This window comes from Perkinsus marinus (genome assembly GCF_000006405.1).
Source record: "Perkinsus marinus ATCC 50983 genomic scaffold scf_1104296947766, whole genome shotgun sequence".
Lineage (NCBI taxonomy): Eukaryota > Perkinsozoa > Perkinsida > Perkinsidae > Perkinsus > Perkinsus marinus.
The window spans coordinates 99,014-109,991 of NW_003210480.1; the positions used below are offsets into that span (position 1 = coordinate 99,014).

At 47.1% G+C, this 10,978-nt stretch overlaps 2 protein-coding genes across 2 annotated transcripts; both read left to right on the top strand.

Moving 5' to 3' along the window:
* Nucleotides 1–3,016: 3,016 nt before the first annotated feature.
* On the top strand, nt 3,017–3,693 carry Pmar_PMAR029614 (nascent polypeptide associated complex alpha chain with an NAC domain, putative; the record flags this gene model as incomplete). Its single annotated transcript, XM_002779153.1, has 3 exons — nt 3,017–3,190; nt 3,241–3,345; nt 3,442–3,693. 3 exons carry the CDS (start codon nt 3,017–3,019, stop codon nt 3,691–3,693), a joined length of 531 nt encoding a protein of 176 aa, XP_002779199.1.
* Nucleotides 3,694–4,126: 433 nt separating this feature from the next.
* On the top strand, nt 4,127–5,146 carry Pmar_PMAR029615 (glyceraldehyde 3-phosphate dehydrogenase, putative; the record flags this gene model as incomplete). Its single annotated transcript, XM_002779154.1, has 1 exon — nt 4,127–5,146. One exon carries the CDS (start codon nt 4,127–4,129, stop codon nt 5,144–5,146), a length of 1,020 nt encoding a protein of 339 aa, XP_002779200.1.
* Between the last annotated feature and the right edge of the window lie 5,832 nt (nt 5,147–10,978).

Genomic DNA, 10,978 nt, shown 5'->3' on the forward strand with positions numbered 1-10,978 from the left:
GGCTCAGTTACAAAATAGCAAAGGAGCAAATACCAAAAAAGTGCCAATTAGCTGGAATGTATATTTCCTGCGGCTTTTGCTGTTGTGCTAGTGTGTAAGAACGCTATGGCTGATATACAGAAGAGCAAAGTAGCAAAATTCACTTTACAAATACGCAAATTTGCCGTTTTGTATAACAGAAACTGCTCGAATGAATATCGTTTGCTTGTTTAAATTTCAGAAAATTGCTAGAATATATAAAAGTTGCCGCTATGTGAAGTGCTACTATGTAACAAAATTGAGCAATTTTGCTCAAAGAAGGGGCAAACCGATAAATTGCTCCTTCTACTATTGAGCAAATTGCTACTTTTCAGAGGAGCAATTTGCCGCTTTACGAATGGGCAATCCCGTAATGGAGCAAATTTTTGCTGTTCTACAATCGGAAGAAGAAATTGAAACTTCGCACGCGAGATTCTAACCTTGGTGGCTTGTTGGTGATTGTGTTGAGCATTGCATTATAGTTTCGAAGTCTCTGAGTGGTGACTTTTCTGCAAAGTTCTTTGGTTTGTCGATATAGATAAGAGATTCTCGAGTAACTCAGAAAGCTCAAAGAGGGAACTCGAAAGTAGTGTCGAAGTAGTAATGGGGGAAATACTGGTGGTATTGGGATTGTGGATTAAGACTTTTGCTATGCTCTGTATTATGTTTGCAAGTAGAGGATTTGTGTTTACATGGTAGTTTGTATTGGGCGGAATCACTCGTACTGAGTGATCCGAGATCACTTATTTGGATCAACATGGATCACTCATCTGCAGTGCAGTGCTGTATTGCAGGCACCCCAGTGGTGCCCATGCGAGATGTCGTGGCTTTCATACACGCATCCTGATCCCTACGTGGCCTATTGCATGCGAACCAATATGCTCTTCCGTAGTCTGAGCAAATACTGGTCATTGCAGAAAGACGCCCCTCGCGAAAATCGAAATTATCGAGGAAAGAGGCAGGCTGGCTTAGCAGTGCTGAGTTAGCACTCCGCATTACCCGGGCCGGGTAACCCGGCGCTGAACAAGTTCTTCCGAGGTTCCAGATGTGAGGAGATAGTGCGAAAGTACTCGCCTCACAACAATGCTATTTTATTGGTGGAGGAATATGAGAGCCACGCGGCAAAAGAATTGCAGCAGAAGCTGTCGAAAGAGGACGAGCGTGAGGAATCGAAGTAGTTTCTCCCATCACTGGAGACTAGCGACCATGTACGCACTCGCAGTAAGGTAGGCACCTCAGTGGTGCTCAGCTGTTGTAGCTGCTACAAGTAGCTGTCTCGGTGATTGGTAGAGATAATTTGGACGTTCCTCAATATGCTTCTCTTGTAACCCTTAATAGTATCTCTATGAAGGCCCTCTAGTGGTGCCCGGGAGTGAATATTGTGTGCGGGGGCCTGTAGAGTTCATAATCAGTAATTTAGTCCGTGTTGCGTTTCCCCTGTACAATCCTTCGACACCTCTGCAAAGTCTATAACAATAGCTCCACGAAGACGCTCCGATGAGTGGCACTGCCCATGAGCAAATGTTCCTCGTACAGAATGTCAAAGTTGCCCGTAATACTTACGTAATGCCTACTTGAGGGTTTAACTTCTGGGTATTGTTGAGTCGTCAATACGTACAATCGTAGCGAACCATGAGACACAACTGTTACGATGCAAGAAGAGAGTGGATACTCGAAGAGGGGGACTCAATTTAAGTGTTATCTCATCTGATTCAATCGCGACATGCAAGAGCGATCATGTTTTTGGTATGCAGCATTGATCATAACTCGCGCCGTCTTCAGACTGAATGATATATCTCACTAGAGTGCTACCACGCTTTGATCCGGTACTAAGTGAGACACGAGGTGTGACACCTCTGATAGATACTTAGTAAGTGCACAGGGCATGAACTGTTCATGTTACATGCACCAGAATGGATATAAGACGCAATACCATAATCGAACGAGAAATGCTATCATATAACTATGTTTGCTCGATTGTATATTGCTCGTACGAATAATGCAAAAGGGCAAGTTTGCTAATACCGCTAACAGAGACGGAGTTTGAGCGAATGAGCAAAACGCTAGTATATATTCTCGCAGGGCGTAAGTTACAAGAGAGCAAATAGCCGAAACATAAAAGTAGCGCAGCGTTGTCACATACCGGCAACTGCCAAGTTGTATATTTCATGCAGGAACATCACATAAGGGCAAACCTTGACAAATGCCAGACTATATAATTACAACGCAAAACATATCAAACAGCAAATGAGCACAACTTGCCAGAATAACGAAAACGTGCGGGCGAAGCACACTTGGGCAAAAGTGCCAGCGTGTAAAACATTCCGGGGAAATATACAATGCAGCAAAAAAGAGCAAAAAAGAGCGACTTGCTGGAAAACACTTTTGGATTTGCTACTTTCAACATTGGGTTGGTAAAACCTATACCAGGAATTGCTAGGTTGTAAATGTGGTTGCTACTTTGTAACTGAGAAAGCAGCACATACAAAAGAGCAAAAAAGTGAGACTGTCAGGAATTATAGCATTTGGCAAACCCGCAACATTAGCAAAAAGTTGCGATTGCCGGATTGTATTACACCGGTCAAGGGCTATCGCTCGGTTCTATAAAGTCTGGAAGACCGACACAGTGTGTGTTGGTACTATGGTGTGTGGGTCCTGTCTGTTGACGACAACGGCGCCGAATAAGTCAAAGCTGTCATGGTTGGTATTTGTAGCTCTACCGTGAGGTATTCTACGATGGTGCATTAGAAGTGGTCCTGTGATTTGGTGACGATTTTGAAGTAATTTACACTCTTTGAAGAATAATCTCGGAACTGGAATTCAACCATTTTAAGAGTAGCAGAATCCCTGGGATTCTGTATCTTTTTCGGACTTTCATTCAACATATCATTCTGTATTTTCTCGGTATTAGTTAACTAAGTTAACTGAGCAGTTTCTTGCCAATCATTGAAGAAGTTGACGATCGTGTTGATCCGATGATACATCTGACGACGATGAGATGCCCACCTTGGAGGCTACTGATGAGGACTACACCCAGGCGGCTCAAGACCAGCACGCCGCTATGAGAGGCAAACTGAACAGAGCTGAGAAGAAAACTCGAAGGGCCATTCAAAAGCTCGGGTTGAAACCAGTGCCTGGTATTATCAGAGTTACAGTCCGTAAAGGGAAGGAGGTAAGTCCTTCCTTATGTTGCTACGTAGTGGTATTTACTTGTTCGTTCAGATGCTGTTCGTGATCTCCCAGCCGGACGTATTGAAAGCGGCCGGTGGTGATACTTATGTTGTCTTTGGCGAAGCGAGAGTTGAAGACATGTCAGCTATGTCGCAGGTGGGAGAGTGCCTCATTTAGACCTGTTGTGTATCTTACCATATAGGCCTGTTTTGTATCTTACCATATAGACCTGTTTTGTATCTTACCATTCAGGCCGCTGCAGCGTCCCAGTTCACAGGCATGATGCCGGAAGTATCCAAAGTTGACGCCAACCCGCACCCTCTGGTCCCCGGCCCGGTGGTTGAGGACGATATGGACGAAAGTGATGTCGATGAGAGCGGCGTAGAAGCAAAGGACGTCGAGTTGGTGATGGGTCAAGTTAACTGTTCGAGGTCAAAGGCGGTGAAGGCTCTGAAGGCTGCTAACAACGACATAGTCGAAGCCATCATGCAACTGTCGCCGTGAGAGTTCATGTGTGACGAGGAGTTTCTATCTTCATTTGGTTGTGTTGAGTGAAGAGCACGTAGAGATGACGAGACTGGGATAGACAGAAATTGTGCAGTAAGCTAACTCCGATACGTGTCTCCAGGAATAATTCCGTAACCGAATCGCAATCACAGGAACAGTGCTCAATTTTGGGTCACACATAACAAGGACAAAGAGAAAATCTCAAACAAGGAGTAAGCAACCATATTACTAAGTTGATCTAGTCAATTAACAAAAGCCTTCGCATAGGGTACATCGAGACGAGCTGAGGATGTGCTCAGGTAGACATCGCTGATGTGGGCATCTTGCGCTGAGCTAAGTTTGGCTGCGCACTTCTCTGAAGAGGTTATCTTTATTATCATCATCAAACTGTTATCAGTTTGCTATCTTTCATCATAAACTACTACTCATAATGGTGTGCCAACTTGGTATTAACGGTTTCGGTCGTATCGGCCGTCTTGTTTTCCGTGCTGCTATGGAGAACCCCGAAGTGAAGGTCGTTGCTGTGAATGATCCCTTCATGAACATCCCCTATATGAAGTATCTCCTCAAGTATGATTCCGTACACGGTCAGTTCAACGGTACCATCGAGGTCGCTGAAAACGCCCTCATTGTGAACGGTCAGACCATTCAGGTCTTCGCCGAGAGGAACCCCTGCGATATCCCGTGGGGTAAGGCTGGTGCTGAATACGTTTGCGAATCTACTGGTGTCTTCACTACTGGTGAGAAGGCCTCTGGTCATCTCCAAGGAGGCGCTAAGAAGGTCGTCATATCCGCTCCTCCTAAGGATAATACCCCGATGTTTGTGATGGGTGTTAACAACAAGAAGTACACTTCTGATCTCAAGATTGTCTCCAACGCCTCTTGCACTACCAACTGTTTGGCCCCTCTTGCTAAGATTATGAACGATAACTTCGGCATCGTCGAGGGTCTCATGTCAACCATTCATTCCACTACTTCCACTCAGTTGACCGTTGATGGTCCCGCTAAGGGTGGTAAGGATTGGAGAGGAGGTCGTTGCGCCGAAGCCAACATCATCCCTGCCTCTACCGGTGCCGCTAAGGCCGTCGGTAAGGTTATTCCATGCCTTAACGGTAAGTTGACTGGTATGGCCTTCCGTGTTCCCACTCCTGATGTGTCTGTTGTCGATCTTACCTGCCGTCTCGAGAAGGCCGCCACCTATGACGATATCATTGCTGCAGTTAAGGAGGCCTCCGAGGGCGATATGAAGGGTGTCATGGGTATCACTTATGATGATGTTGTCTCCACTGATATGATCCATGACAAGCGCTCATCCATCTTCGATGTTAAGGCCGGTATCGCTCTTGACGACCACTTCGTTAAGCTCGTCTCGTGGTACGATAACGAGTGGGGATATTCCAACCGCCTCGTTGATCTCGCCGTTTACATGAACAAGGTCGATTCTCAGTAGTTAGTTGACTCACAGCAATTCATTCACCATTTACTGCTTTTCTCATCTAAAGGGACATCGGGTCCTTCCACAAACCCTCAGGGTTGATGGCTTTTCATTATTCATTTCGTGTTGTGTACATGACAATTGTAAGAGACATAGTGCGACGCATCGTTGGGACGGGTAAGTGCAAGCCTTGAGTATAGCCAGATCGATGCAACACGGCGCGGAGTGGTGATATCTCGAGAGAGCTGTGGCTCAGTGGGTTCCAGCAACGCTCTCTGGGATGTGTGATGGAAAGGGCTTTCGATCAGCTGAAAATTCGTTACCAAACCTTGGTGTTTCTCTGCTTGCTTGAAACCCTGCGTTATCTCAATGCTCTCTGGCAGTTCCTCTTAGAATGGAAAAATGCACTGAATTCGGAATACCAAATATTCTGAAGTTTGGAATCGTAAAATCAGTTTTCAAACGTGGAATGCAATCTCAGACTCAATTTTCAGCTGCATAACTAATCCTATTCGGGCGAAGCACTGTAGAGAGAACACGAACGTGGCTCATTTGAAATGCTTATTCAAAGTGAGCAGAAGAAAGTGTGATTGTAATTTGATGACGGGGAAGAGATCTACATGTCGTGACGCGAGGGCGTGGGGACCTTCACGAGAGCAAACGGCGACTGCAGAGGGTGCGAGTAGACAAGACCATCGAGGGGTAGATACTGGTAGCAACTATAAAAATGCTCGACCGTTCAGATTTCACATGAGAAGGTGCTTCGTAGGGCGAACACAGCAGATGGAGATGAGCAAATAGGTAAGCATTTTATTGGGGAAATGAAAAGGAGTTAGATGCAATGACGGTAGGTCACGAGAGCCACCGGGCGTTGACCGCCGATAACAAACAGGCGTCTAAATCGATCCGGGCACGAGTACTCGCTGACGCGGGAATTAGCACGAAGCAGCGTGTGTCCAGGTGAGGTTGAACATTGAAAAATAACAGGAAAGAGTCTCTCCGGTTTTTTTGGTGAAATCTTTATGGTAAATATTTGTGGAATTTCTTCTATGCTCGATGGTCGCCTTCAAGTGTTAGTTTAGAGAAATGTTTTTCTTGTTGGTGTAGAGCAACAGTCTTGTGTTGATCGTGTATTGTTTATGTCCTCTCGCAGAGCACCAACGACTATCCGTGACACAATATCCCCAACGGCTACTGGTCTCAAACGTGGAGTCGCTCAAGCCGAAGCCGACCTCGAGGTGGCCCTCAATGGGAAGTTTCCGTATTCGATCATATTTTTTCCTCGTGTGCGCGACGATCTGTGCTTTGTGCCGTCGATTGAATCTCGATGTTGCTTATCACTCATATTATACGAGTCATATATCATTCTGCAGAAAATCGGTATTGTCGATTGATTGCCTGATGATGAAGTCTGTGATTGGACTATCAGAACGCAGGAACATCAGGCCGCGGGTCATCAATCAGGGTCTGATCCCCAGAGTTCGCTGCCATAGTGGTGCTGTGACTAGCACTATTACTCCAACTAGTGGTGCTGTGACTAGCACTATTACTCCAACTAGTGGTGCTGTGACTAGCACTATTACTTCAACTAGTGGTCATGTGACTAGCACTATTACTTCAAGTAGTGGTCATGTGACTAGCACTATTACTTCAAGTAGTGGTCATGTGACTAGCACTATTACTTCAAGTAGTGGTCATGTGACTAGCACTATTACTTCAAGTAGTGGTCATGTGACTAGCACTATTACTTCAAGTAGTGGTCATGTGACTAGCACTATTACTTCAAGTAGTGGTCATGTGACTAGCACTATTACTTCAAGTAGTGGTCATGTGACTAGCACTATTACTTCAACTAGTGGTCATGTGACTAGCACTATTACTTCAAGTAGTGGTCATGTGACTAGCACTATTACTTCAACTAGTGGTCATGTGACTAGCACTATTACTTCAAGTAGTGGTCATGTGACTAGCACTATTACTTCAAGTAGTGGTCATGTGACTAGCACTATTACTTCAAGTAGTGGTCATGTGACTAGCACTATTACTTCAAGTAGTGGTCATGTGACTAGCACTATTACTTCAAGTAGTGGTCATGTGACTAGCACTATTACTTCAAGTAGTGGTCATGTGACTAGCACTATTACTTCAAGTAGTGGTCATGTGACTAGCACTATTACTTCAAGTAGTGGTCATGTGACTAGCACTATTACTTCAAGTAGTGGTCATGTGACTAGCACTATTACTTCAACTAGTGGTCCTGTCATCAGCATCGCCGTTTCGTGAATACAACAATGTACTCCATAGGTTATCACAATGCAGCAAGATGACACCCGAAGGATCCTCAATCGCGTGCGTACCCGTCACGGCTTCCCTCATGAAGTGGAAACCTTCACAGGTCGCTTCCGCTGCCCCTCGTCGGAACCCCGATGTTCGCCTCGTTCAGATGAGCTGTTACCAGTGTTGACCACTCTGCGCGAGACTGCTGCTGATATGCGTTACGAGACCTCTGCTGAACTCTCAGCAACAGCTGTAGACGTGCAGGAGCTGCTGGGGCAGTACATGGCGACCTCAGTGGGTGGTTCGGTAGCACGACTCAATCGCCCTGTTCTGTTTCAGCTCATCCTCGATGGAATCGATGCGAAAGTTAGATCGTTGGAGAAGACGATTGGTTGGTCATGACCATCATGATGCGTTCATTCACGGTCTCAATTTTTGGGCGTCGTGTTGTTATCCATTTCGTACAGGGATTCGATCCTGTTGATGATCCCTTCGGCTGTAGTACCTGCATTCTCCCCTTGATATGTAACCCGTGTGATTGGTTTGTTCTCTCGGCAGTCTTGACCGTCTTGATCCTCCACTATGCATGGTACAGAAGATGGCTGCCCCACATCACAGCGCAATCATATCTGAGCGCAGTCCGAAAAGCGCGCGCCATAGTGATCTAAAATACATACTGCGATATTTCAGCGCATAATTCGTTGCGCACGAGAACTTTTGAGCGCAAAGATTGGTTCTAGCTCTGGGTGATCCTCTTGACACTATGTTTGAATTTCAGTCTCTACGTGAAGTCTTTCAAAGGCTACCTATTCAGGAGGGATCGTAACGAGCCCGAACGTTCGAGGAGCGGCTGGAGATGCGTCAAGTCTGATCACCCTCCTGCAGGAAGTCTCAAGTGCAAAGCTCGGTTGACTATCTTAGGCGATCTTAACGGACCGGCCAACATGTTAGTTGTGAAGAATATTGATTAGGGGGCTGAGCATGTTTGTGGGGGCCCGAATGCAGGGAAGGTAGTTCTGGTGAATTCCGTGAAAAAAGCCATGGAACTGTCAGCATTCGAGAAGAGACCAGCCGAGGTTTACGACTACGCCTCCTCAGTACATCGAGCAGTTGCCAAAGCGGTCTTCGGTTATGGAGAAGCTCCGTAATTCAAGGAAAAGAACCACCCGCTGCCGAAAGCTCCTAAGCAGCGTTGTGGGTTTGAGATTCCACCTGAGTTCAGTCACGCTATCATCGGGCAGGAGGTTCGTCCTACACTTGTCTATGACTCCGGCAAGGATGACAAGGACCGAATTCTCGTGTGGAGTGATAAACTTTTGGTTCCTTCATTATTGTCTTGTAGTGCCGCTGTACATATTTCGGGTGATGGTACTTCAAAACTGCCCCTCTTGAAGAGGGCCTCTTCTATGGGCCCAACAATATACTATTCTGTTTCGTCATGTATCTGGACGTATGGTCCCAATCATATTCGCTTTGCTACCGAACAATCTAAAAGGGACCTACATAAAGTTCTTCACGGTTGTTACGAACAACTTGTTCGTAGTATTCTCGGTGAAAATATCACCAGTTGTATTTTCGACTTTGAGCAGAGCGCTGTTCTTGCCTTTCGGACTGTATTTCCACGTGCTGAAATTTGCCTCTGTCTCTTCCATTTGGCCAGAAATGTACTCGATAAGTTTGAAGAGCTTGGATTGATGCGTCGCGCGGCCCCCGACGTGATGTCGACTAGGCGCAAGGCGTATTACAATCTGATGGCCGTCGCCTTTCTGCCTGTGGAAATCCGTATTTTATCGAGACTTATGGTCCTAGCGGGATTTTTCAGCCTTCGTGGTGGAACAAGCGGGAGAGAGTCAGGCTAGGTTTGCCTCGCACAAATAACTCTCAAGAAGGATTCCACCGTAAGTGGAATGGCCTCTTTGCAGAGGAGGGTCATCCAGTGATATGGAAGTGGATAAATGTCGTGCACCGGGTTATCAACCAAGTTCGAGTAGATGTTCTTCAGCTGGATAATGGGGCTCCGTTCAAGCGGTAAGGTTAATCGAGAGATGGATGTTGCCTTGCAGCGACTAATTCTGCAGCCGGTCATCCCAGGTGCCCTGGACACTTGGTTTCAGAATGCCAGAGGCGCTCTTCGGCGAGTCATACCTTCAGTACCTGCTAGCAGTACTGCTCAGCCAGATCAATCAAGTGGGGACGGGCCTGTTTTCATTGGGGACGCACTGGATGATGAGCACCCTGATGCTGGGTACGTGGCAATCATACCACCTTTCGACGAGGATATCATCACTCTGGACTTGACCGCCGACGACGTTCACGCTGTACAGGGAACTCAACACTCTCTGGCAAATGCGGTGATTCCCACGGGTTCCGTAATTGGGCATGAAACTGGGGATGCCCCTGGTGGAACCCAACCTTCTGATGTCACTCGGCAAGCTCACTCACACACCCAGCAACTGCCGTCATTATCGACTGAGCCGCAGGCTTCGGCACCCGCTGAACCGAGTTCGCAAAAACGTGACCGGAGCAATCTCGATCTCGTCTCGCTGGTGGCCGACTATCACTGTTCTCGCTCGAGGCTTCTCGTTCAAAATCAAGCGGATCTTGATCTCGTTCTCGATTCTCGACTGGGCGCAAGCGGAAACACTCGCCAGTAATCAGTAAGGTAGACTGAGGCAGCAGGATTGCGGGCCTGCGTCACAGCCTGTGATGGAGGTCTCTCCCGTCGACTGGGACCTGCCTTAAAGTGGGAGGAAACTAGACACTTCAAAATGCACACCTCTGATGGAGGATATGACCAAGATGCGGTCAGAGGCAGAGAAGGCACCCAGGACAGATTTCAAGCGAGTTTGTTGAATCCGAGAGGTCAAGCAAAATACAACACACAGAGAAGGACGAAACCGAGACAAACGTGAACACGAATGAATCTCGTCTCGCTCTCGAGTCTGCTCGTTAGATCTCGATCTCGTCTCGATCCGTGACGAGATCGAGACGAGAACGAGAATATCGAAATCGGCGCTGAACCTTCCGCTGGTGCTGAGAACCCCAGAGAGGGACAAGGGTTGCTCGACTGGATACGTATTCCTGCTGGTCCGTCTTATCCCTTGCCGGAAATAGTTGTGGACCTCACTGATCGTGACTGGCTGATTACCAATGGCGAGATGATTACTGATAGCATCCTGGATGTTTGGATGACGATGCTTTAGAGACAAGTGGGCGAACAAGGAGTGGTGCCTCCGCAAGCCGTTCAGCTATCTGCTCCACTGCTAGACTCCCCTGGATTCCACTGAGTGCCGACGAGTGGCATGGTTCTTCAGCCAATTGTGCTGCATAGCCAGAGCCACTACGCAGCCACGGCGAGAGTTGGTGGGACGATATACTACATGGACTCGTTGGCCAAGTCGAAGGAGGATATCTCTGAACTCGCCAAGCAGCGCTTAGTAGACTGGTATGGCCCTTCAAGGACGGTCCATTTCATGGGTATTCCTTTACAAAAAATCGGGAGCAATAAGTGCGCCCTTCATGTGTTAGCCAGGCTAACGCACTTTGCGCTGGGCACGGGCGACGTGGCGG